This window comes from Salvelinus alpinus, chromosome 2 (assembly GCF_045679555.1).
Source record: "Salvelinus alpinus chromosome 2, SLU_Salpinus.1, whole genome shotgun sequence".
In the NCBI taxonomy this organism is placed as follows: domain Eukaryota; kingdom Metazoa; phylum Chordata; class Actinopteri; order Salmoniformes; family Salmonidae; genus Salvelinus; species Salvelinus alpinus.
In genome coordinates this window covers 72,306,508-72,333,939 of record NC_092087.1, presented here as the reverse complement: position 1 = coordinate 72,333,939, position 27,432 = coordinate 72,306,508, and the positions used below count along the sequence as shown (strand labels likewise).

The window sequence follows — 27,432 nt, the reverse complement described above, 5'->3', positions numbered from 1 at the left end:
CCTCTTCTCTCTCTCGCTCTCAGGTAAACTATCTGACATGAAGTCCACCTGGTCCCCGGGGCCCATCTCCCACCCCTCCCAGGCCTCTCTGTCCCACGAGCTGTGGAAGGTCCCCCAGGGGCCCCGCAACAACACAGCCCCCTCCAGGCCACCTCCGGGCCTCACCAACCCCACCAAGCCCTCCTCCACCTGGGGAGGAAACTCCCTGGGCCTGGCCCAAGGCTGGAGCAGCTCATACACCTCAGGTGAAATATAGACCGGGGGAGTTGCTCTGTAAGAAGACTGGAAAACCTTAAACCTGGTAATATACCTAGTAGAGGAAAATCAATGAACGCTGTGTTTTGGAGTTAGTCATTTTGAGATTAGATTTTTAAAGTCAATTCATGACTTGATGCTCATTGAAAACCATTGACTCTGGAATTGAGCTGACCCTAGATGTTCGACTACACTACCTTGTGCTTTGTCAACACCCTACCCTAACATAATGTTTTTGACACATTTACCTAAAGAAGCATAGTGTAGGAAACCACATAGGCGTGTCATTTTCCTAGGTGTGTTCGTTGTAGAGTGTGATTCTCCCCCACTATGTTTTGAGCTCCTCTCCCCTTGTCACTCGCTGTAGCAAGGTGGAGCAATACACACCCCGCTGTGGTTAGAGGCCCTTGTCAAACTGAAGTCTTGCAGCTTACCAGATAAGACTTAAAGGACTTTTGTCATGGCTTCAAAGAGAACCTAAACCGTGTGACCTTATTTTGACATGAGTCCTAAGGTCACACTAAGGTAATAGTACAAGTGTAAAAGTGCTTACATGAGACAATGAAAATATGTCTTTTTGATAAAAAGAACATCCATAGACAAAAACAATGGACAACTTATGAACATGCATACAAATATGTTGTCATCAATAGTTATTGACCAAAAATGATTGCTTTATATTTTATGTGGACCTGAATATTGACTGATCATGTTCCCTTCTCTGTTTCTCTCAGAGGGCACAACCTGGAGCACAGACAGCTCCAACAGGACCAGTAGCTGGCTGGTACTGAGGAACCTCACCCCCCAGATAGACGGCTCCACCCTGCGGACGCTGTGCATGCAGCACGGCCCCCTCATCACATTCCACCTCTTCCTGACCCAGGGCAACGCTGTGGTGCGATACAGCTCCAAGGAGGAGGCTGCCAAGGCCCAGAAGTCCCTGCACATGTAAGCCTACCGAACTTGAATGGGGAAAACCAATCTGGATTTTGTGTCGTCATGATGATGTGGCCGGTGACTCGTTTGCTTCTTGAAAGTCCAATATCGTGTGAAATTGACTGCTGACACAAAAAAGCATTGTGGGACTGTATCAGTGGACTAATGAAAAGATAGTTTTGGAGTGGGTTTTCTCTGTTATCCATACTCTATGCTCTTCAGGGTAGTGATTATCTCAGTCTGACCTTAAACAAAACCCAAAATATTGTCTCAACTTCTAGGCTATATACATCTCACTGACAAAATATCAAAGCCTATAAAAAAAAAATGCTTGTACTGTACTTCACCACGTGTAAGAAAATCCATGTTGATACTATAACACCTGTAAGTATGTGATATATAACTGAGCCCTGTCCTCTTAGGTGTGTTCTGGGGAACACCACCATCCTGGCAGAGTTTGCTGGGGAGGAGGAGGTGAACCGCTACTTTGCGCAAGGCCAGCAGCAGCAGCAGCTCCCGCCCACCACCAGCTGGCAGCCCAACCCCGGCACCAATCAGACGCGCATGGGCGGAGGCTCGCAGCAGCACGCCATTGGCCATCACTGGAGCAGCGGAGGCCTGGGGGGAGGAGCCAAGACCGGCGGAGGCGGGGACCTGCTGTGGGGGGGTGTGCCCCAGTACTCCAGCCTGTGGGGGCCCCCTAGTGGCGATGATAGTCGCGGCGTCATCGGGAGCCCCAACCCCATCAACACGCTGTTGCCAGGCGACCTGCTGAGTGGAGAGTCCATGTAGGACAACACACTAACAAACCAACCATGAGGATGGATGTTTCAACGCTGGAACAGACAGTGGAAAAATAATAATAAATACACAAAAAAAATGACAATGAACAGGAACAAAACCAAGCAAATCATGTGGCGATAATCAGTATCAACGGAACTGTGAATCGTGTACCGGAAGGCTGGGGGCGACGACACAAGACTGCTGACCCCTACGCCCTTCGGTTTTTAAGTTTTTTTTCTCTTCTTTTTAAAGGGGATTTTGTTTTTAGTATTTGATAAATGTTGGAAGCAAACAAAAATGAAATGCCGAAAAGACTCAATGAAGAGAGAACCATTAAGTGTTTTTAAGTTTTCCATGAATATCGCACATTCTGTGTGAAGTGTTTTTTAGGAGAAGCAATCGAAGAGCTGCCATTTTGAATCTTTCCTTTGCCCACGAAACTCCAAATTGATTAAAAAAAGACCATTCCCAGCATGCCCGTGGCCAATGATGTGGCTCAAAGACCTTTTACTTATGTTATTGTTTTGTTTCCAAGCACTAATATTAGCCTTAAGTGCTCTACTGCAGCCCAGGTCCTCCTTCAATCTCAAGCCTTTTTCATTGTTTTGAAACTGAAGAGAAATTGTGAGTTTGAAAGCTTGCACAATTCCCATCTCTGAGCCAGTGAATGGAACAGAACAAGTGTGATCAACCAAGGTCGTATTCACTAGGAACGAAACGGAAGCAAGCGGACTGAAACTGAGGGACTACCTGAACTTTGTCCAATAAGAAATGCTTGTTTTCGCATGCTGTTGCAAAACGTTTTGCCACGTGTGCGCCTAATGAATATGACCCCAAGTCACTCGGCAGTATGAGGCCTGTCAACACTGACCCAACCAATCATCAGTTAAAACCTTTTTCTGTTTTTTTGGTCGTTCATTTGTTCTTAAAGGGATTTACACTGCTGTTTTTGTTCTTTTTGTATATCAGGCGCATTTTTATATCTATCGCAACATAAGCTGAGAGATTATTACACATCGACCGACCTAGCTGCGTCTGTTTTATGTGTGTACTTGAGTATATGTCTGATGGAACCTAATCATTCACGTCTGGGAGTTCAGATTACCACTGCTCAGAAGAACTACGACTTCAGCTATACTCACCTAACGAGACTTACAGGTGCTTCTTGTCAATTATTAACATTATTTGTCGGTTCCGTTGTTGACCCTCTCGTCCCCATTATGGACCACCAGTTTCTGGAAACGACGACAAAAAAAACCCGCTTCAACTTGATGTGACAGTTACATTGTGCAATATATACGCCAGACCCTTCTTCTTCCGTCCACGCTCAAGTCGAAACAGGAACTGGTTTCTTTACATTTTTCGTTCTTGATATTTGTTGTCATTGATCAAAGCAAAGAACTTAAGAACTACAGAAACTTTACCTTTTCTAATTTTTGATTCCCACCAGGCCACCCTCTTGACCCCCCCCCCATGAAAAACTGTTGCGTTAACTCTTGCCGGAGAGGAGGAGCGAGGATGGTGTTACTATTATAACTGTGTGTTCAGAAACTGTCTCTGCAGCCCTGAAACTCCTCATACGTACACATTGAACTGGGGTACATGAGAAAGCACCATCAGAAAGCCCTTCCTCTCCCAGTTGCCACAGCCACACCGAACAGACTGAATCCAGATGGGGAAGTCACTGGAGATCTGGCACAATACCAAATAAGAGGGGTTTCTCCTAATGCAGTAGATCTACTACGAGTGTTCCTTGTATTTGGTACTGTACAAAAATGTAAAAGATAGACTAAGTAACCTTTTGTCTATTTCAAAGGGTTTTATCATAGCACTTATGAAGAGAGCTAAACGCTTCAACTCGCAAACCAATAAATCAGAAAAATGGAGCAGCAACTTTGAAAACTGAAAAAAAGACACAAAAAAGAACTCTTGCTCTTTTTGTACTGTATCTATACTTGGAAATAACTTCTGGTATTGGTTTGTTTCTCTTTGGTCCAAGGACTTGTATGAACTTTAAAATGGTAGCAGGATGAAGAGAAGAGAAAAAAAGGAAGTCTACTTTTATCTGACAAAAAAAAAGTCTGCAGTGTTTGATTTTTTTCTAAAGACATTTTCTTTTAACTATATCAAAGTGAATATCACTGTTACTCCAAAATGTTTAGCCTTTTTCTTGTCTGGAGACGCTAGACATGCAATGTTACCTGTCTCCGGCCAACGGTCGGTCGGAGTGGGGAGGAGGACGGTGACGGTCCACTGAGTGCCTCTCTGCTGTGGTGCCCATGGCGATGGTCGCTAGGCAAGGCTACCCCACAGCAGCATTTCCTCCTGGGCTGGCACCAAGCTCTCCCATTGGACACCCTCAGCCCGGCAGGAAACCACGCTCCCTCCAAGACTGGCCAATCAGCACGGAGCTAGCTAGCTAACGACCGCGCCAGCAGCACTCGACCTCGTCTCAACCAACCCTCTCCATTTCCCCTAATCTTCTTTCACACAAAGATCACTTTAGCTGGAAGTCAAGAGACAGTCAAATTTCTGGAATTTTGCCAGTGTTTGATGAATTTTATTTAGTTTTCGTTTGACGTTGTGTATTTTTTGATTTGTTATTTTTGTCTACATGCAGTGGTCTTTTCAAGATGGCTGCTTGAAACTAGCCCTTTTCACTGTTCATATGCAGAAACACTTTGGTCAGAGGTGCCTCTGTATGTTCATCCTGTGTATTGAATGCAAACGAGGATCAATACTACAGCCCGTCATTGATTGTCTATTATTAGTTAGTATCTTAACTGATTGATTGATCATTGCTTTGTTTTGGACAGTATTCTGTAGTACTTCCAGGTAGTATCTCAAGACGTGTAAGTTAGACCAATAGGGTGTCTCAGATGGGTGAGTGTGTCCTGCCTGACCCTAGCTGCTCCACCTGGGTTCCACCAGGGCTGTCCCCTCTCGCCCTCTCACACAGCTGCTACGCTACACCCTCCAGTCCCCTCCAAAGCAACCAACCTAGACCACGGCCATGGCCCTCCCCTTGACCAGACATAAACAGCGACTCAGTTCTGTTTCTATGCAAAAGACTAGAGGCTGCGGGCCCTTTACAGCCAACGTGCCAATCCTGCCTTAAGGGTTGAGCACCGACTCACAGAGCTAGACCCAACAACCTCCTGCTGTATGTACCCTTCAGCACTTAGAATATGTCCGCTCCTGGTCCTTATAGCTGGGTTTAAACCACAACACTGTCGTATTCCAAACTTCCACCCTCCCTCTATGGGGAGTTAGTACCACTAGAGTGGAGGTATAGTAGGCCTCTCTTTACTGTGCTGAAGAAGACTGATCTCCTGTCAGCTTGATCTCAGGGTAGGAGACGACGTTAAAAGATGCAGCTCTCTGTATGTATGTCTTTTTGCTGTAGTGTAAGAGAGCCAAGTTCTACACTAACTAATGGCAAGCTGTGCAGTAGTACTATAGACTTGTTTTGGCTGGAGAATTGTTTTTGGGAACGGGATAGTAATGAATTCCCTTCCCAACTATAGGCCTACTGTAATGTTACAATGTAGAGGCCCATTATGCATGTAAGATGCCAATGTTATCCTATGTGCCAATACAATCAAATTATATAGATCTCAAACTAGCCCATGTTATACGATCTGGAGAAAGAGCTCTTCTCTTCCCAGGATGGAGGATCTTTGATAACCTTTGTGATGGAGGATCTTTGATTTACCTTTGTGATGGAGGCTCTTTGATTTACCTTTGTGATGGAGGCTCTTTGATTTACCTTTGTGATGGAGGCAGGGGGGCAGGAGGGATCAAACAGATGGGTGGGGGCAACACACCTCATCCTGAACTACTGAGATAATATGGCCGGGTCTCAAATGGCACCCTGTTCACTATGTAGTGCATTATATAGGGACATAGGGTGCCATTTGTGGGGAATGCCCTGTTGTTGAGGATATAATCTTTACTAAGTTTGGGGGATCCAAGTATCCTACGGTGCACAGTCAGTTTGATGTTGGGTAATCCTGGGTACATATTTTTTTAAACCAAAAATGAATTTCTTGCATTTTAACGTAATTTTAATATGAAGTTTGACAAAAAAAATCTTTAAAAAAAATCTTTAAAAAAATAAACAGACTAAAATAAATAAAAGATCTATAATATGTTAACTTAAGCTCTGCACTTCTAGCTGAAATGTCTCCAGTCCAGCAACCTCTAACTTCTACCATCCAGGGAGTCAGAATGCAGGCTGGGGAGCCTTTTTGTGGATGCTGTATTTATCCTATTTGTTAGTGTTTCCTCTCAAAGCGGACCCACAACTGTATATTTCCACAGACCCAGATGACTTCGGGCCCACTGTATCAGCCCAGGTCGCTCGCCTCACTGTGTCTGCGGTAGGCAACGAGAGGGGGCGCATTTCAAAAGGTACAAAGTCTTAAAAAAAAAAAAATACTAAAATGGCATAAGGCTACCTTTTTGGGACTGTTCGGCGTCCTGCAGCACACTAGCAAAAATCACTATTGCCTGTTTCTGTAACTGCCTTGATCCAAGCTCAGAGAGACCAATTAGCCGGGTGGGGGCCTCCAAACGTCCGCTCGGTGTGTGCACCAGCACTGAGGGGCACGTCATGCTCTCTCTCTACTGCTTAACTATAGATATATACGGATATGTACGTACGGTGTGTGGTAGGTAGCACATCAACAGACACCTTGGATCTCAATCTCTGAAACCTTTTTATTCCTTTTAAAAGGTCTGGGTTCAATACAAACTGAAGATGAGCAATATGTATTCCCCCCGCAAATAAGTGATATGAAGGAAATGGAATGGGGTTAGGGGTTAAACTGGTACTTGATGGATCATGAGTAATGTCTTTCCTACCTGGAGTTGGATATGCACGTTCTGGATTTATGAACATATTACAGTAAGTACCTTGAACTACTTGTACTGTATGTGAATTTGTCTAAATAACCCAACCTGAAATCACCTGTTTTTTAAATGCATACTTTCCCAGTAGAGAAAAATATCATTAAACATATCAACACAAAAATATAAACACAAATACTTGAATCAAGGAGCGCCAATAACGTAATGTGAAGTCTCTTTTGTAAAAAGAAAAAAAGAAAAAAAAGAAATTGACTAGTACATTTCCAAGCTTTTTGAGGTCATCAATTAAAAAATATATAAAAAAAAAAAAAAAAAAGATTGGAGAGAAAAAAGTGCAAAAATCATTTGGTTGTGTGCTTGAAAGTCAAATGTATGTGTGCAAACAACTGTGTGCTTGGCAGGCTTAGGACTGCTGTCATGTTCCATTCAGTATGTTGTGTATTGACATTGTTGTCTGTTCTTTTATTCAGTTTATTTGTTGCTTGTCAAAACTATATTCTGATAGACATTTATCTTCTAACGTTGCACTGAGTGTCTTCTACCCCTCACTCAGCTAATCGTAGACAAACGAGGGGAGAGGGTGACAATTCATGTGTAAATGTTTACTCAAGGACTTAATGGAAAAAAAGTTTTTGTTTTATCTGTAAAATGTTTATCTACCTTATAGTGGCTTTTATTGTGGAATAATCCAAAACAAGGATTATCATTGAGTATTGCACCATTTTGTTCTGATTACATACAAATGTAATGAAAAAAAGACAAAAAAAATGATCTAAGAATTGTGGCCATAGATAGTAGGACTAGTAATCTCTATGTTAACTTCATGGAGAAAGGGATAATGTGGGGAGATGAGTTTGTTACAGGACTCATTTCAGAGGTGCCTATCTTTTTTTTTTTTTTTATGCATAGCCACCTGTCGTTTACAAACATTTCATTTGTCTGAAGTTGAGGAAAAAGGAATTTAGAAGAAATGTTGAAAAAGACAAATTCCATCTTCCATCAAAAAATGAACATAAAACAAACTTTGCAAAATGAAGATTTATGCTACTTTCAGAACTCTGGGATTGATCAGTGTTGTCGTATTTCAATTTCTAATTTCTCTTTTTTGATGTCGACAGACTGTATGTATTGATTTATTTGAATTTTGTCTTGTAAAAAGACAACGCAATTTGCTCACTATCTTGCACACTCGTAAAGATGTGGATCTTGTCTCGGAAAGGCCAGGATTTCCAGAGTTCAAACTCCACCATTTGTATTTAAATTTGAGAGTTTTAAATTACAATAACTTTGAGAAATGTAACTCCAGGCACTGAAAGTTAGGGATTTAAATAGAATATGATATACCATTGCTTCTAAAAAATCCATAGCGGTTACATAATTTACCAAATAAATGACTGAAAATGAACTTTGAGAGAGAAAAAGTAGAGTGCTTTACATGTAAACAAAATTGATCAATGGTTTTAATTGTCAAAGGGCAGTGATAGTTTTACTTATGCATTTTCTTTGAGGTTCCATCCTGTAACTTTCAGGAGCTTTGTGCATTACTGTCTCTGTTCCTGTGGCAGGTATTCAATGAGTTAAGAGATTCTGTCTAATAGATGGTTTTCAGGAGACAGATTTGAAGTGGAGAGGGAGGGGGGGATAGCTGGTTTTTAAAGGATCATGATCTATGCACAAGTGGGAGGGAGAGTCTAGGCCTGCTTTTCTCTTGGGGCCCGGGACTTGTACTCTGGGGTTCAGGGTTTGATGTAGGGGTGTGTCTTTGTGCTACAAATTTGCTATGTTAGATTTTCTTCCCCCTCATCAGATTTATGGCAAAACTTTCTATTGCTTCGCCATGCTGTGTAATCCTTAAGCAATGAGCGCTTATCCTTCTGCTAAAGCACTGTGGGTTATACTGAGAAAAAGCCCATGACTTTTAAGGCGGTCTGGTTTTTGTAGGGGGGGGGGGGGGGGGTGGTACTCTGCCTTTTTATTTAAAAAAACAAGGAGAAATGTCTGTACTGAGAAAGTTGTGGCTTTATGTTTATTTTTCTCCTCATAGAATGTGATTGTTAATGACATGCACCGGAAAAAACATGTTTCCATGAGTTATGGAAGCTTCTTTCGGACTATATTAATAAATTGACATTTTTCTTGGCTGTTAAAGTGTCTTGTTGATTTCTTGTGGACATTTAGTATTAATGCACCTCTAGAGACACAAAAGCCACAACCCCCAGAGGAAGCCAGATAAGGAAGCAACTTTAGACAACTCACACACAAAGAAGCCACACACCACCAAGGAATCCACTTTACACTGGAGGCACCCCTTGTTATACATTTATTTTTTACAGTAAGCTGTTGAGTTAAATCTCTATTGTACTTTTTTTCAGGTCAGTGAGTTCTCAGAATTTGCAAATCACAAAAGGACATTACAGCTTTTACATCCAATTGAACTGCATAGTCGCTTACATATTACCTGTACCCCCGCACATTGACCCGGTACCCCCTGTGTATAGCCTCACTTATTTTGTTGCTCTTCATTTTTCTATATGCTTAACTTTTAAGGGCTTGTAAGTAAGCATTTCACTGTCAGGTCTACACCTGTTGTATTCAGCACATGTGACAAATACAATTAGATTTTGAAGCCATGCTGTGGTTCAGCACACCATGGGACCATCCCACTGACTCTGGTTAATGCAGATCATTTCTGATATGTAGCATGGTCAATGTGGAAAGGCGCTCTCTAGCCCCTTTTATACCTGATGCGAGCATGTGTCCTTTGTCCTGGAGCTTGTCCACATATTAGCCATTCCACAGTCTGCATTAAGACCAGGTTTCCTGGTCCCATCCGGTATTCAAAATATTGAGACATCTTGACGCCATAATGGTTATATCATTCTACACTTGATATCAAGACAATTTACCTGACTATATTCTGAGGTCAGGAAGATCTGATCACAATGCATGTAATAGTCTACATCTGTCTCAGAACGTAGACAAAGGACGGGATGTTAGCACCAGGTATAAATTTGTATTTTGTAAGTCCTGATAATGGGATGGCCATGATTCTTGTCTGTTTCCAGCATAGGATCAATCTCCATGATTGGCAAGAACGACAGTTCCCTGTGGACTGGACAAATGTACCATGTCAAAATACAACACTAATAAAGACAAGTATTACACTTTTAATATTTTTTTTTGTTTAATAAATACAATACCTTTAAAAAGTTAAGCAAGGCTACAACATTTAGCTGCCAGCATTTACAAAACAAAGTTAGGTGGATGTATGTTTGTCCAAATTTAAGGTTATGTAAGTTGTAGTTATAGTCCAGACTCCAGTTTATAAATGAATAGTCAAACACCATGTTGGTGAGATTGGGCTGACCTTGTTCCTCACATCTCCCCAGCAGTTTCAGATACTAGCGGTGACTCTTCGGGCCTCTCGTAGTGGTTTTCCTGTCGAGAACTGAGAGGGGGGTTTTCATAGGCAGAAGCATCCATTTCCTCCAGATGCAGGGGGGGCCTCGGGTGGTAAGAGGGAGACACTTTTCCATTCCGGTTGGGGGGCCGCACCCCAACCATCTCCTCGTAGGTGGAAGCCTGGTGGGGCTGCGGTTTGACACAGTCTCCTCGGGTCTTACCCTGACAGAGGACAGAAGCCAATCAGAGAAGGCAGCAGGTGAAAACAACTAGTGAAACTAGTGTCTTTCCTGTGTGAAATGTGAATAGTAAGAGGATGGATGCTTTGATTCAGTGGCATCCTTCCTCAATTTGAGGTGTTTGACAAATCACTGGTTCTTAATCATACCTGTCAGAAATCATTGTTATGGTACTGACAATTTGTCACTTGAGGAATACAGTAGCTACCAAATGAGTAAGTAGCTAAATACATGACAATATCATGTCTCCCCAGTCAACAATCATAGAGGTTACAAAGTGGCTTTATAAACTCAGAGCAAAGAACTGTTTGATGTCATATGAATGAGAAATTTGCAGAATGTGAGGTTGTAATGCTTTTTAAATTATGACCATAAAAGCAGCAAAAAACTGGAGTGGCAACCATTTATATAAATAATATTCTGTGTGTCAATCTTTTTGTCCATAGTAAGTAGGTTACAGTCCTACTCACATAATGAGCCACTCCCAGGGCCATAAGGAAGATGAGTAACAGCCCCACAACAGCAGAAAGGGCATAGAGCAGTGGAGTGTAACCAGTACAGCTACACCTAACACCTGGGGAAACAATGAGCAATATGTAGTGTCAGACTTTAAAGAATGTCAAATCACTTCCTAAATTAAAAATACATTGACAACCTTTCATATACTGTGTATGATGGACATGAAATTAATTACTAACAGACCATTGTCTGTTTGATAATTGTTACCTGGGTTACTGAATTGGCTACTAGAGTTAATAAACAATACAGCGTCATAGAAACAGCTTCCACAGATGACCTGGACATTTACTGGCATGAATTTACCGTTTAAAGGGATAGTTTGGGATTTTGGTAGATTCATTTTTGCATACCATTTTATGTCTGTGTGCAGTTTGAATCATTGCGCTAACGCTAGTTAGCATTGTCTCTCCTTCATACTAGACGCAGACATAAAAAGAAATATACACGAGTTCATCCGACTCTGGGGAAGTAGATAGCGTTCCTTGCCAAAATCACAAACTATCCGTTAAAACCAAAACCACTGACCCCAGTGTCCTACTGCATCTGTCTATTTTCAAAATGAGTATAAAGACCGATGTGGGGAGGGGAAGTGGATAGACTTTTCGTAAAGGTCTGGTCAAAAACTTGTCTAGACAGACAACGCATAGGCACGCAAAGAAAGTTCCCAATGTGATGTGTAAGCTCAACGAATGAACAAGCCTTACTAAATCAAGTGTTACTTGTTTATATCCACTAGCCCCATATAAATCAGGTGTCTTATTAGGTTGAATCCACTAGCCCTATGATAAACACCCACCTTGCACAGACACAAAGTACACGTGTCTCCCTAGCCTGGCACTGTTGTCGGACCTGCTGGGGAGCAGCAGCTCACAGCTGTAAAAGGCGCTAACTTCCGGCTAGATCTTTAGCAGGGTGAGGTTGTATGCCAGGCCGCCCAGCCCCGTGCCCAGGTGAAGCCTCTCTTCTGGGGGGAACGAGGCAGGGGAAGAGGGGCGCTTTGAGTGGAACAGCACCTCCACTGGAGCCCGGCCCCACCGCCTCTTCAGGCATACCCCTTCCATGGCCGAGGGGGAACCGTAGGGGGCGAGGCAGGGGAGGACAGCTGAACCCCCGGCGCACGTCTCTATCAGGCCTACATCCATCTTGTTGTCTGGGACATTTTCTCCAGATGGGAAACAAACACTAGTATGACTGGCTTTGTGGACGGGGTAGAGGAGAGTATGTTGCTAGAGCCAGGGCTATTCTAAGGAGGAAGCAGTGGCAGGATGCATAACATGAACAGCGTGGCTCAGCTGTGGCGTCTGGAGTCATTACCAAAAAAAGGGAAACCACGCAGGCTACTGTGACTGTTTGACACACATCATGGTGTCAACAACTCCATTCGCATCAAGAAACATAAAAAAGGAAATAAATTAAGGAATCCATAAAGAATACTCACCAACATTGTCGACGTACAGAAAGAACTCCATATTGCTTGGAATCTTTTGATCGACGCTGGAGGCATCGGGGAAGACAAACTCGCAGTAGTAGAGGTCTGTGTCTGTTCCGTTCAGCTGGTTGATGGTCACGTTGACCCGGTGAGTACTCGGGTCTCCCGTGACATGGATGCGCTCTTTGACGTCATCGTAAAACGAAGGCTTTTGTTCAGTATACATGAACAGGACCTCTTGGTTGGGCTGCAGCCACTTGCGTTTCAGGTAGAGCCCAATGGGCCTGGAGGCATTGAACTCAGAGATACAGTAGAACTCTACAGAGTCACCCTGCGTTCTCTCCAAGAATTCCATATCACAGAACACTAGGAGGCAACATATAGAGAAGGTAATACAACGTTAGCTCCCCGTTTTTATTTTACCTTTATTTAACAAGGCAGTGCCATTAAAAACGAATTCTTATTTACAATGGCGGCCTCCCCAGGCGCAACCCCCCAGACGACGCTGGGCCAACTGTGAGCCGCTCTATGGGACTCCCAATCACGGCCGATTGTGATACAGCCTGGAAACGAAACAGGCTGTCTGCAGTGACGCCTCTAGCATTGAGACGCAGTGCCTTAGACGGCTGCGCCACTCGGGCGCCCCGTAAGTGTCATTGGTTGTTTTTTATGGCTTGTTGGTGGTCATATAAGGGAAGCCCACTGTACTGACGCATGGTTTGGACCTCCCTACCCTGGTCAAGAAAGCATCTGCATAATGATCAATGTAGTGATATGGAACAGATACAGGCCTCTGGTTAGACTAAACCAAACAAGTGCTGTTTTTATAGGCATTAAACTACTCCATGATAAAGTCATCCAAAACTTGCAATGGCAGAAGAAAAATTCCAACACCACAGGAGGTCGGTAGCACCTTAATTGGAGAGGACAAGCTCGTGTTAATGGCTGGAGAGGAATGAGTGGAATGGTATCAAATCAATCAAACCTGTGGTTTCTATGTGTTTGATGCCATTCCATTCACGCCAGCCATTATGAGCCGCCCTCCCCTCAGCAGCCTCCTGTGGCCAACACAGTTCCCAATAAACTAACCCCACACCAAAAGTTGCAAAAACAAGACTTACCCAACACTGTATGTGTGATGAGCAGCAGCCAAACACCTGTCAGATGAAGAGTCATGACTTCCCTTGTTCTTATATGATGATGCTATCACACACTGAGCAGCATGCAGTGAGCCTCAGACATAAGTGTCTGTATTAAACTAGAATTGTTGAGTGTGACTCACTTGACTGGGGGGGGGGGGGGGGGGGTCTCAGCCAGATGAGGGGAAATTGGTGACTAGCTACAGGAACTTCTCCACCTCAAACCATAACAGGAAGACTACTCACACGTGTCACAGCAAAAAGCCACACCCACCTTTACATAATTACTACAAAATATTTATCTGTAAAGATGAGGGTTCTGCAAATGCAAAATACTGAAGCCAGACAGAAAGTGTGTTGACCTTATACTAAGAGTATAAAATACTGAGTATTTAGCCAGTTGTAAAGCTGCAAAAATCTGTCAATTTCAGCCAAATACTGCTAATAAGAGAATATATTTAGGTATCAAAACATTAGTTACTTTGAAGTTGTTTAAGGTTTATAAAATGTTATGATATAAGTTACAACATACCACAAATGACCAACTATTCACTGTAACGTCGTGGGAGATATTGCAAACAGTTACTTGAGAAAGTCAAGTTCACGACCCAAGACCATCTAGTGGTCCTCTTACAAAGATGGTTCAGATCTGTCCTGTTCCTGGTATAAAATGGGTTTTTAACAAGATAGGCTTGAAAAAACAGACAGTGAAAATTGTACACAATACACATGATTTATTCTTATAATAGTGTGTTTTGATACAAAGCATTTGGATTTTTACATTAGGATACATTTATGCACATCAGCAAGTGGAGAGAAACTGTGATACTGCCTACATTGTCTTGTGAAATAACATGTCTATTTGTTTTATGTGAAATGTATAGTTAATGAACAAACAGGCCAATGTTCCCTTTAAAAGAACGTTATAGGATGCATGTTGACAATTATAACTGGGGAGAACTCAATTATAATGGTGACGCTAATCCGAGTAACAGTTTAAGGTATTAATGACAGCAGCACATCCAAGACAGTTTTGAGCATTGTTGCGAGAGTTGGAAGAGGAGTTCGGACGAGTGTTGACGACGACATCCAACAAACCAAATACTATAACCCATAAGTATTAATAAGTAAACAATGATCATAACTTTTTTTTAAACATTACTGTAATATGGTCTGGGAATGTTTTCAAATGAACTTGTCAATCATTATTTTACAACAGCCATGTGCAGTGCCTTCCAAAAGTACTCACACCCCTTGACTTTTTCTACTTTGTGTTACAGCCAGAATTTAAAAATGGATTAAATTGAGATTGTGTCACTGGCTTACACAATACCGCACAATGTTTAAGTGGAATTGTTATTTCGAACTTTTTACAAATTAATTAAATGTAAAGCTGAAACGTCTTGAATCAAAAAGTATTCAACCCCTTTGTTCTGGCAAGCCTAAATAAATTCAGGAGTAAAAATTTGCTTAAGTCACAATAAAAGTTGTATGGACTCACTGTGTGCAATAATAGTGCTTAACATGATTTAAATAACTACCTCATTACTGTACCCCACACATACAGATAAAAAGGTCCCCGAGCCGAGCAGTGAATTTCAAAACAGATTCGCCACAAAGACCAGGGCGATTTTCAAATGCCTCGCAAAGGGTATCTATTGGTAGGTGGGTACAATTCAAATAAAAAGCAGACATTGAATATCCCTTTGAGCATGGTGAAGTTATAACACTTTGGATAGTATATCAATTGTGGTGGAAGACTCAGAATGAGTTAGGTAACATAGATAATTAAGATGTCTTATCTGCATAATATGCTTAAATGATATGCTTGTTATTAGAATGTATCCCTTTGGACTCTGGTGTTGGTAGTTGCACTTCCTCCCTCAGCTGGGGCCCAGAGAGGGGAGAAGTCAGGCTCGTCTTTCACATGCCACTAGTGCTATGCAGAATATCAGAAAGAGAAGAGGACAGGAGGGAGCATTGTCTTCATTTGTGAATGTGTCTTTACCTATTCTAAACCATGTGAAGGGATGGCGTAATTGATGGGGAACCACTTGTCTCCACAATGTCTGTGAGCCAGTCACTCCCTCCTTGGGGGAGATAAGGTCTGAGAAAAGATGTGGGGTAGTGTCTGGAACCATTGTATGTCATCTCTGATGTTGCACCTGTCCTGGGGGAGTGTATGACCTAGAGGCTCACTCCCCTTAGTGTCCAGGCGTGTGGTCAAGAAGGGGTTTTACTTGAGATGGAAGTATCTGGAGTTGACAATTGAGTTATGCCATAGAATTAATTGGTGTTTCTGTGCTTTGAAGTACCAGGAACGAGATCGGAGCCTCGTCTTAGGGGCCAGACTAAATAAGAACAGTCTTCAAAGCAAATGCTATCTGGCGGGATACTCCTTTCTCATATATCAAGTTTCACCCTGTGACCCATTCCATGCATCTGTTGTTTGTCAGGAAGACTAAAAGGGCATATCTTTTCTATAAAAGATATGTATTCTTCGTATGTCAGAGCTACTCGCCACAACACTTGGAAGTGTTGAGCCGACCAGCCTCATCATTATAGAAGCAATGACTCTATGCTTTCCTTATTAATACGTTTTGAATAAAGTAATATCCTGATTGGTGATTGACCTCGTCTCTCATTGATTAGAATTTCTACCACACAATACACCCAGTCACTACGGAGAGGAAACCGTTCAGGGATTTCACCATGAGGCCACGCTCACCATTACAAAATGACTCCAAAATATTTATCTGCAAAGATGAGATGGTTCTGCAAATTCAAAATAAAAGGTACATTTGAGTTTAATGGTTGTGATCGAAAACTGATGATTGATCAACATTGTAGTTACTCCACAATACTAACCTAAATGAGAGTGAAAAGGAAGCCTGTACAGCATAAAAGACGTGGCAAAGAAATGTACTTTATGTCCTGAATACAAATTGTGTTTTGGGCAAATCCAACACATCAATGACTACCCCCTCTTCATATTTTCAAGCATGGTGGTGATGGCTGCATCATGTTATGGGTATGCTAGTCGTCAGCAAGGACTAGGGAGTTTAGGATAAGAAGAAACAGAATAGAGCTAAGCACATGAAAAAACCTAAATGAAAACCTGATTCAGTCTGCTTTCCAAAAGACACTGGGAGACAAATGTACCTTTCAGCAGGACAATAACCTAAAACACTGGTCAAATATACACTGGAGTTGCTTGAATGTAACTGAATGGCCTAGTTAAGAGTTGACTTAAATCTGTTTTAAAATCTATGACAAGACTTGAAAATGGCTGTCTAGTAATGATCAACAACCAAATTGACAGAGTTTGAAAAATATGCTAATATAATACAATCCAGGTGTGGAAAGCTCTTAAGAGACTTACCCAAAAACACTTGCGCTGTAATGGCTGACAAAGGTGATTCTAACATGTAATGATTGACTCAAGGGGTTGAATACATATGTATTTCATTTTCAAACATGATTTCACTTTGTCATTATGGGGTATTGTGGGTAGATGGGTGAGAATCTATTTAATCCGTTGAATTCAGGCTGTAACAACCAAATGTGGAACAAGTCAAGGGGTATGAATACTTTCTGAAGCCACTGTACATCATAGCCGATGTGAAATCCTACTTACCAAATGAGTGGGGTAAAAATGTGTCCAGTTTCCACCGAACAGCCCCCTTCACCATCAGACAGAAAGAGGCAACAATGGCACACCACAGCATTCAACATTCATTACATTTGTATGCAACCAAATGGTGTAACAAATCTTGAGCAAGTACTTTAGAATAACTCTACAATACTCAAAACAATGTACAAATCTTGGAAAAACTCCCAAAATGCATTACTTCAGATTCAATAACTAGTTACTACTAAACGGTACATCCGGTGCAAGATACAGCCACACTATGGTAAGGGAATGGGTACTTACAGATATAACTGACCTGTTTCGCAAGAAATCTGTGTTTTAGGCTGAAAAGCAGATAAGGACATTACCATCAAAATAGACATGGGCTTACAAAAAGTTTCAAAGTAATGGTTTTTCGATTTTAATATGCTATGCAGTGTTTCCCCCAGTATTTTTGTTTCCAACAGCGGTGGCAAAGTTAGCATGTGGGGGTAGTGGGCATGACAAATGGCACATTTTAGCGGCCCTCCTCTCGGCCAGAGAACCTGTAGCTGTTCTAAAACAAATTTTCTGCAATTCTACACATTTTGACATGAACATTTTAGTTTTAAAGCTACATTTTCTACAATGGCTTATGCATTGTTCCTAATTTATCTAAATGACAAACAAAATCAAAAGGGGCCCTATATCATGACATTTTTTTATTTTACATTCTCCAACTGTCTAGTCCTTATTTTGGCGATTTTTAGTTCTCAAAAATATATTGTGCCATTATCGTTTCTATATTCCTGGTTTTAGTCATTTAATTTAAAAAAAAATTGCAGTGGCGGCCACGGTTTAGCAGCGGCGTTGTGCCGCTGCTAAATACATATAGGGGAAACACTGATGCACCATAGTGGAATAACACCAAATAAGGCCCTCTGACTTGAAAAGCTAGACACCCAGAGGACATGAGTAGGTAGTTTAGGAAAAATACACCCAACATCAAGTAAAATGTATATTTATCATCAACCACTCACACAGAGTATAGAGCACTTGCATGCAAATGTTAGTGAACCTAAGGTGAGGAAGATAAACTGATTCAGGGTGCAGGTTTAAATGATTGGATTACTATTATTAAAGAACATCAGGCTATAAACTTGTCTGCATCAAGACTATTTGTATATTAAAACATGTTTAAAAATACCAGATCTGGAATGTTGACATTCTATTATTTGAGCAATATTTCATAAATACAACATTTATGTACAAACCTTCATGATGAAGGTACTAACCTCCATGGTACAAACCTTCATGAAGCCTCATCCCCATCCACGGGTCAGGAAGAAAACAGTGTTGGATTTTAAGTGAGTTTTATTACAACATAGATTGTTTAAAACAGTACAGAGAATAAATTCAAACAAGTTACCCTTTTGATCATGGAATAAACCTGAAATAAGAATGAAGCTAGAGACTGATAGATAATAATAATAATCCATAGATCTGGTGGTAAACTACTAAACAGTTGGAATCGTCATCATAAAGGAGGACCCTCACCAACCATACGGTTGGGGACAGGGCGTCCAACAACACACAAGTGTGCTGTGAGGGCCTCGTCACCGACTTACTCTACACAACAGAAAATCATATATTTACAGGAAACTTGCCTTTTTGTAAGGGGAGGGCGATACGATCATGTTACTCCAGCAGCGAGCAGTCAAAACAATATGAACCATATTTAACACACTTCACTTCTACAAACCTGAGTGAAACATAAGAAAAACACCATACATGTATCAAATCTGCACAACGACAAAGTTGTCATTATCATCAAGTTGTTTTGTGTGTTTTGTTGTTTCTATGTTTTTCCCCATTAAAGATGTCATGTTAAATGTCCGTGTGCTGCGTATATATATATTTTTTCATCAATACTTTTCTTCACCATCACTGGTTGGTCTTACAGCTCATTGGCTTGGGCTAGTTTTAAAAAGCACAAGGTGAGAAAAGGTTTAACCTCCAAACCTAGTGAGGGGTCAGGTCGTTGCGACTGCTTCAGTATCGTCCCGCAGGAGACATGACGGGGGGCCGCATGCCCATGGGAGGCCCTCCTTGGTATCCCATCGGAGGGCCCTGCCCATACGGAGGCATCCCACCCTGCATGTAGCCAGGCATGCCCTGGGGGGGACCACCATACTGACCTGGAGGGAGGAGGAAGTATATTGAAACATCACGATCACAATGCAAGCAAACGCAAAAAAAAACACGTTTTGACTGGTATGATACTTGGTCTTTCGTGCCATCAAAGGCCACAAGTTTCTCTCCATCAGATCATTTTTTGGTCTAGTGATGCCATAACATCTTACCGTGCATGGGGTGCCTCATGCCAGGCTGCTGCGGAGGCATGCCCTGCTGTGGGGGCATCATGCCGCCCACGGCCGCCACAGGAGGGGCAGACATGTGAACCTGCCCCTGCCTGGGCACGTTACGCTGGTACCGGGGCAACTGAGCCCGTCGCTCCTCCTGTTACCGGGCAGACAAACACAGAGAGGATTCTTAGACAGGACACAACACTAGTCTATCCCTTTCAGTGCAACGGCAAGGACAAATCACACAACTCAATTACATTATATTTGACTAATTTGTTTTGAACAAATATTACAAGTATCACAACAGTAACGCGACATAGAAAAATGTACTTTCTCATTCATTACTTACTGTGAAAGGGCAAAACGCAAAGCAGGAGCAACTTACCAGTGAGATATCCTCATCAGGGTGGATCAACTTACTGGTTGCACTCATGGTGGTGAGGGTGGCTGGCTTATTGGTCACTGTGGCGGGGGGCTTGGCCACAGTGTTACTAGGGGGATTAGAGGAGGATGAGGAGGCAGAGGACTGGGTGTAGGCGGGGAATGTTGCTTTGGGAGGGTCAGAGGAGGTGGAGGGCGCGCTGTGGGGCACAGCTCCAGAGGCACTCTGCTGGGCCTGGGAGACCGGAAGGAAGATGCACTGTCAGATGGGTGAGTGACTCATCATGATCACACACACACACACACAGATTACAATGCTCTCCTCACATAGGAATCAGATATTCAGACATTTGACCTACTGATTCCTTAGAAGTGCTTTCTAAACAGAATTTGTCCCATGATTTTTGATCACAAGCGATTGGTTGATTCCTCAGATTTCCACAAGCAGAGTGCACTGTACATCAAACTAACGCTGAACAGATTATCACTTTAAATGACTGGAAAATATCAGTTTCAAAAAGTGATTGAAATATCAGTTCAGCTGAGACACTCAAGAAAAACTCATATCATATCACACATTGCTGATGAGCATTGCATTGTGCAAAATACCATCTGAGGAAATCCATGACAAGTCAGGGGAGGGGAAAAATAAGCAAAAAGCAAGCTGTGCCTAAACAAAAATACATATTTTAAATCACCAATCCAGTGCTAAGAAAACTAAGGCAGGCCACACACGGGCATGCAGCAAGTCCTCCTAAGGGAAAGCCGACCGGCAGCTCATCCTTTTGGTGGAGCGGTTCACAAAAATGCACACGGAATGACAAAAATCCTGTTGAATATGTTAACTTAAGTTCATATGTCAAAACACAGACATTTTGTAGCATTCCCAACCAAATCAAGCTGATATGCTGCATGCCACAAGAGTCTATGGGACATGGAAGTGAAAGAGTCCTGCCTACTTGTGGAGTGTTAGAGAACAGAGGCTTAGAGGCAGCAGACTGAGAGTCTGCAGTGCTACTGGGAGAGGCTGTGATGGTGTTTGGAACATGAGAGCCCATCTGCAGCATAAAGAAGAGAGGCAGAGTGTGAACAACACTAGCAGAACCTAGAGTGAATACCAGCAGCTCTGGAGAGGAAAACGAGGGCATTTTGATAATGACATTTAGTTCCTTACTATGGATGCATTACTGATACAACGCTGGTATTGCTGCTCCCTATTAGGCTTGGGCGGTATACCATATACCGGGGTATTTGGAAATAGCCACAGGACGGTTTTTCAATACTGTTGAAACTATTTCTTTGAAGATTGCATAAATGTGAATATTTGTTGCTACATTTCAAGTAAATACCTGCAGTTAACTTGTGCAATATGTTAAGAGATAATGATTGCGTATTTCATTTCACCTGTCAGAATTTTTCATTATGAAGCTTACCGCTAGTACCCAGTCACATGGTGTTTGTTTACAAGCACACAATAACGAGACACCAGAGCCTTGTGAGTCATTCATTGTTGTGCAGCACACGCCAGATGGAATTCACAACTAAATGTTCACCAGCTAGATATTTTACAACTTTTAAGTAAAAACGGTCTAAAATGCACTAAATGCTCTGCAGCTATACATTTGGTTTGCTAATTTAGTCGCTAGTTAGCTATCTAGCTAAGTGGTTAGCGTCTTACAAAATTTATTATATTGCCGGTAACAGCAGAAAATCCCCTCTTGGATCAAGAGCCTTGCTGTCTAATAATTGTGTTGTACGTGCAGCAACCTGTAGCATTTCTGAGTTACTTTTAGCTGGGATGTCACTTTGTGAGCTGGGATGTCTGTCCTGAAAATAGTTTAGGTCAGAGGCTGTCTAAATGTTCGCGATGCTCTCTTTATCATTTAGTTTGCATTCTATGGGATTTTACATGTACTTATTAGCATTGCTAACCTTTGGATTACAAAAGCTCAGCGGGGGTTTGAAAATAGTGCCCCTTGTGTTCAGTGCCGGTATTACCGAATATACCAATATGGCACAAGGTCAGTATGAAGGTATGACACTCTGGATACTGCCCAAGCCTACTCCCCATCATTAATGATGATATTCTGATAGTATGCATGTGCCTGAGATGAGCGCACCAGTACAACCATCTTAATAAAGAGGAAATCCTCTTGGTGAATTATTCAATGGACACCATTTAAAATGAACACGGTAAACCAATGAGACAGTTATGACAAGATACAGCTCCATCCCACCTCGCCTCTTGGCAAGGTGACCCACCTGTACTGCGCTGGGGAACAGGGGCTTGCTGACGGCAGCAGGGGCTGCTGCGGCAGGTCGGGGCATCCCTGCCGGAGTGGGGACCTGGGCCATGTGGGGCATACCAGGACGGTGACCCATGTGTGGTGGCATTCCTGAAGACAAGACATCAGGTCTCAATATCAAATCACAGTTATTTCTCAGGAAGTTAGGGAATCCATGACAAATATCATAGCAGGTCGTTTCTAGGTCATGATAGAATTGAGAATAAACATGATTTTGCTCTACTAGAGCTTGGACAATAAACCGAAAATGATCGACATCGACCACTTATCGTGGGCATTTTGCTGATATCGTTCATTATGATAACCTATAGGGCCCTACTAGAGAAATGTGAAGTTTGAAACAAAATACGTTTGCTAATATAGGTGATTGATAACCAGACAATTGATAGCTACAACATTCAAAGTAGTAGTAGTAGTATTTTTAAGGGTAATATTAAAACTGTGGTGCACATTCATGTTATAAGCTTATCGTTAAATAGATTTGTGTCCATGTCGGCCAGCTCTATGCTAGTCTTCTGAACTTGTCAGCTCTCTCACAAGCCTCATATAGGAGAATAGTCCTAGATGAGAGAGGTGAGAGAGCCACAGTGCTGTAGCCCCTGTCAATGCCATTCCACCCCACTGGGTGCAGTGACTGGAGTAAGGGAGGGGAAGAGGGGTACCGACAGTGCTTACCTGGCGGCATACCAGGCATCCCTTGCATCATTGGAGGCATCATCCCTCCCATCCCATGCATCATGCTGTAAGGAGATCAAACCAACAGGTGCGAGTTACAATCTGAATGATCAAATCTAACTGTCTGATGTTTTAATAATAAGGCAGATCCTGCAGCGACGGAGCAGTTCAGGGCGACATTTAACTCCTGCAAAGAGTGAGCAAACGCACCGTGGCTTTGTGTGTCATTGAGAGAGGAAAATGTCACCCACTGAGTAGTATGAGTTAGTACTCACCCTGGTGGCATTCCGTGCATACCAGGGGGCATCCCATGCATCATGGGCGGGACACCGTGACCTGGCATCATAGGGGGCATTCCTGCATTGGGAAGAAAAGGGAAGGAAACTAGATTTTAAGCAATACACCAGGTATAATTTATTAGCCATTATTTGGTGACGCTGGGAATGTATTTTTTTCCAGTTTGTGGTTTGTTCAGAATGGGCATGATTCATTCACAATTCAGAGCAGTTGAACATTTTTGCCAATCATCATTACTTGATGCGAATGTCTTACTGGCTGAACACAGCAATCGTATGGCCATTCAGCCCATGTTCTACCTGAGTAAGCTCCTGGTGGCATGCCTGGAGCCCTGGCCCCGGGGGGGATGCCTGGCTGGGCCATGGGAGGGACGTAGCTAGCCTGGGGCTGGGCAGCAGGCATCTGCTGCTGAACGAACGAAGGGCCTGGAGCATCATCATCGTCGTCATCCTCGTCAGAGTCGTCCTGATTCTGCTTCTTCTTCTGGCTCTCTGAACACAAAGTAAAGGGGTATTTTAGCCACACAGCAGTTCTTTAAGATGATTTGTTATGGCTGTAGACTTCTATGGTTCTCAGTACAAATGCAGGAAATTTTGTTTACACTAACTAACCCTGTTTTTGTTCTAATGTCCGTCTCCTCTCCTGCATATCCTTCTCTGGAATTCCTTCCATGCCATAGATTTCCAATTCTATGTCTACCCTTCCAGGTATGGCATTGGGGACCCCGTCAATGGTCTCTTTGTGAACCTGAAACACACACGACCCACGCCATCAATGATTCATATCACAAATAAAAGGTATGACCACACAGATTAATGAATAACCAACATGTTGTTAATGTGAATACCAACCTGCATACAGTGGATTGCCAGCCCTGGACCAGTGTACAACTTCTTGTGACATATATGGCACTTAAAATGTTTGGCCTTTTGATGTTGGATGAGGATCTTTTCATCATCGAAATCTCGATTACAATACCTTCAAGTTGTGAATTAAGGAAATGTCATAGAGTATATACTAACGTTAGCAACCTAACTTAGCTAGTTGGTTTCATTCAATCGAGGGTGCCTCCTCCCTGCTATTAACGTTAATCCTTTATTTGAACGTAAGGTATAGTTACTCTTTGTGCACAACTTCTGACCACCATCTATGACAAAGTATGCCGACTAAGCCTCATAAACTGGGTAGTTGCAGATAGCTACATAATGAATACAATAATTTACTTTGCTAACTAATAATGCCGCTAGCTACTTAGCTAACATAGCTAGTTTTCCGCCTAAAATGTTCGTCAATATACACCATTTGGGTTTACTTTGTTGAGATAAAACTAAAAGAGAGTGTTGGAAAATGTAAATGCCACAACATTATTACAGAAATACGACAACGTATCAAAAGTGCGAACAGGTCTTGTGAGGCCTACATTATCTTACTTCGCTAGCTACCTTGCTAAGCATTCGAGCCCTCACTTTCTTTTCATGCGTTTTGTCTATTCCCCAAACCAAAGGATACCAGCACCATGGCTTCATCTGCTTCTTCTTCTTTCGCCCCATCTTTCAGATAGTACTTGGAAAGCTAACGTATAATAACAAACACTGAAATTCGTTCTTATTGTGTCATAAACATTAGCGACATGCTGTATGACAACGCCGAAAATGGCGCTTCTTCAAGTGGAGGAAGTGGATTATGATTGCACCCACAATGCTGTACTGATGGAACACGTGCACAATTCCCTAAACAAAAGTGATTTAAAGATGAACGTCTTTCCAGTATATTGACGAAGTTGTACTTTTTGGGGGATTTGGTCCGAAATAAACGGAAATGAATAATCATACCAAATTATTATATTATTTTGTGTTTTTCTGCTCGCGTCATTTCAATGCATTCTGTGCTGGTGTAATAACTTTAATGTCCACATGGAAGCGACATTGCACCATACTATTGTATGGTGATGAAGGCGTCAATGCTGTGATCAATTCAAATGTCGATATATATGGATTATATATACACTGCTCAAAAAAATAAAGGGAACAATAAAATAACACATCCTAGATCTGAATGAATGAAATATTCTTATTAAATACTTTTTTCTTTACATAGTTGAATGTGCTGACAACAAAATAACACAAAAATTATCAATGGAAATCAAATTTATCAACCCATGGAGGTCTGGATTTGGAGTCACACTCAAAATTAAAGTGGAAAACCACACTACAGGCTGATCCAACTTTGATGTAATGTCCTTAAAACAAGTCAAAATGAGGCTCAGTAGTGTGTGTGGCCTCCACGTGCCTGTATGACCTCCCTACAACGCTTGGGCATGCTCCTGATGAGGTGGTGGTCTCCTGAGGGATCTCCTCCCAGACCTGGACTAAAGCATCCGCCAACTCCTGGACAGTCTGTGGTGCAACGTGGCGTTGGTGGATGGAGCGAGACATGATGTCCCAGATGTGCTCAATTGGATTCAGGTCTGGGGAACGGGCGGGCCAGTCCATAGCATCAATGCCTTCCTCTTGCAGGAACTGCTGACACACTCCAGCCACATGAGGTCTAGCATTGTCTTGCATTAGGAGGAACCCAGGGCCAACCGCACCAGCATATGGTCTCACAAGGGGTCTGAGGATCTCATCTCAGTACCTAATGGCAGTCAGGCTACCTCTGGCGAGCACATGGAGGGCTGTGCGGCCCCCAAAGAAATGCCACCCCACACCATGACTGACCCACCGCCAAATCGGTCATGCTGGAGGATGTTGCAGGCAGCAGAACGTTCTCCACGGCGTCTCCAGACTCTGTCACGTCTGTCACGTGCTCAGTATATTTCCAGCCCTCCCCCACCACGGCTAAGGGCTTTTCTTACGAGCAACGCGGAGTGCCTGGATACAGCCGATTAACCGTGGTATATTGGCCATATAACGCAAACCCGCGAGGTGCCTTATTGCTATTATAAACTGGTTACTAACTTATACGGTCTAATATACCACGGCTGTCAGCCAATCAGCATTCAGGGCTCGAACCACCCCGTTTATAATACTGAATAGCACAAACTTGCAATGCATACCATGCATTATGATATGGATGTTCAATTTCATTTGATTCAATAAAATGTTATAGAAAAATGTATTAGATCAGTACATAGACTCAATAGGGCCTAGATTGTGAGTCCCCCAGCCCAGTGCCTTGCATATAAGCCAGACTCATTTGAATAACTGAAAATAACTATACCCAGTGCTGTGCTCAGCAGTCTGAGCAGAAAGGAAACAATAAATCTACTTCAGAGAATCTCCATCTCCACCCTCCCTCCCTTCTCTTTAAATCCCTCCCCCTCCATCCCTTTCTCTCCCCTCCCTCCCTTTCTCTCTCCTAGGTAAATGATTAATTTGGAAAATGGGATATTTATGCAAGTGAGTAAACACAACAGATGCCAATTTCAGGGCTCCTAATGAATGTTAAATTGTATGCATTGGGAGCTGCTGTTGTTTCCCATATGGCAGTGACTAGACTAAAGAGAGACCACAGTGGCAGGCCTCCATCTCTGAATGAATTAGGACTGACTCTTGTGTACTCAAGCATTTATTTTATTTGTATGTATTTTTATTTTATTTTTATTTATTTTTTACAATAAACTAAAACACACGTTATCAAAAACAATAGACAACTTAACTTTTACATACATTTCCACAAATATGAATGATATCACACTTGCTCAGACCCACATGTTCCCACCATATCCACACCCAATGTTGTTTCTAATGCTTGTAAGACCTCAAATTGTTTTATGTTGTTTCTGTCTGTAGCCAGATTTTAAAATATATATTTAAATAATAAGGCATGTAATTTCGTTTATTATGTTTCAAAACTCCCTCCATCAATATCAGTTATTTTTAAGTCTTGGATCCAATAGTTTCTATATGTTTTGAATAGATTGTCAGTTGAGTAGACTGTCTGCAAGGTTTTGTATATCTGACCTATCCAGTGGCGACCCGTTATTTTTTAGCAAATGTGGGGCATGTTATTTTGCCATTAATACGTGTCACATATCAGTTTGCAAACAATGTAAATAAAGGAAAATAAATAATTTAGTTAATAAAGCCACATACAAACTTTGTTTTTCTTTCTTGAGTAAGGCAGATCCAAAATGCATGTGTTTCAGCATTTTCTGTGGTGGTGGGTCAGCCAGCGGAAAACACTGAAAGTATCAGTTTGTAATGTTCTCTAGTTGCACAGTG

The 27,432-nt window shown here is 42.2% G+C and overlaps 3 protein-coding genes and 1 non-coding gene across 8 annotated transcripts in view; 1 reads left to right on the top strand and 3 right to left on the bottom strand.

Annotated features, from left to right (window-relative positions):
* LOC139567694 (trinucleotide repeat-containing gene 6C protein-like) overlaps nt 1-8,994 on the top strand; it is a 73,154-nt gene extending 64,160 nt beyond the window's left edge. For all 4 annotated transcript variants that reach the window (XM_071389109.1, XM_071389107.1, XM_071389108.1 and 1 more), the window contains 3 exons: nt 24-245; nt 990-1,203; nt 1,614-8,994. In XM_071389109.1, the coding sequence (XP_071245210.1) occupies nt 24-245; nt 990-1,203; nt 1,614-1,983 (806 nt within the window). In that variant the 3' untranslated portion in view covers nt 1,984-8,994. The remainder of the gene's footprint in view (nt 1-23; nt 246-989; nt 1,204-1,613) is intronic.
* Nucleotides 8,995-9,131: 137 nt separating this feature from the next.
* On the bottom strand, nt 9,132-18,487 carry LOC139567697 (uncharacterized). The gene is made up of 8 exons (XM_071389114.1): nt 18,480-18,487; nt 17,522-17,549; nt 17,212-17,257; nt 13,557-13,592; nt 12,445-12,801; nt 10,958-11,061; nt 10,214-10,470; nt 9,132-9,958 (listed from the first exon to the last, which is right to left on the bottom strand). The coding sequence occupies exons 5-7, from the start codon at nt 12,788-12,790 to the stop codon at nt 10,222-10,224; spliced, it is 699 nt and encodes a 232-aa protein (XP_071245215.1). The 5' UTR covers nt 12,791-12,801; nt 13,557-13,592; nt 17,212-17,257; nt 17,522-17,549; nt 18,480-18,487; the 3' UTR covers nt 9,132-9,958; nt 10,214-10,221.
* Nucleotides 18,488-18,540: 53 nt separating this feature from the next.
* LOC139567696 (BUB3-interacting and GLEBS motif-containing protein ZNF207-like) lies at nt 18,541-24,893 on the bottom strand. Of its 2 annotated transcripts, XM_071389112.1 has the most exons (11): nt 24,719-24,892; nt 24,061-24,187; nt 23,821-23,956; nt 23,509-23,700; nt 23,188-23,269; nt 22,913-22,977; nt 22,194-22,327; nt 20,891-20,989; nt 19,936-20,166; nt 19,548-19,704; nt 18,541-19,382 (listed from the first exon to the last, which is right to left on the bottom strand). In XM_071389112.1, the coding sequence occupies exons 1-11, from the start codon at nt 24,757-24,759 to the stop codon at nt 19,237-19,239; spliced, it is 1,410 nt and encodes a 469-aa protein (XP_071245213.1). In that variant the 5' UTR covers nt 24,760-24,892; the 3' UTR covers nt 18,541-19,236. The 2 variants fall into 2 exon arrangements, with proteins under 2 accessions (XP_071245213.1, XP_071245214.1); XM_071389113.1 differs by lacking the exon at nt 20,891-20,989 and having other exon boundaries at nt 24,719-24,893.
* On the bottom strand, nt 22,758-22,891 carry LOC139569020 (small nucleolar RNA SNORA49). The gene has a single exon (XR_011673856.1). It is a non-coding gene; the product is annotated as a small nucleolar RNA SNORA49 (small nucleolar RNA).
* Nucleotides 24,894-27,432: the final 2,539 nt, after the last annotated feature.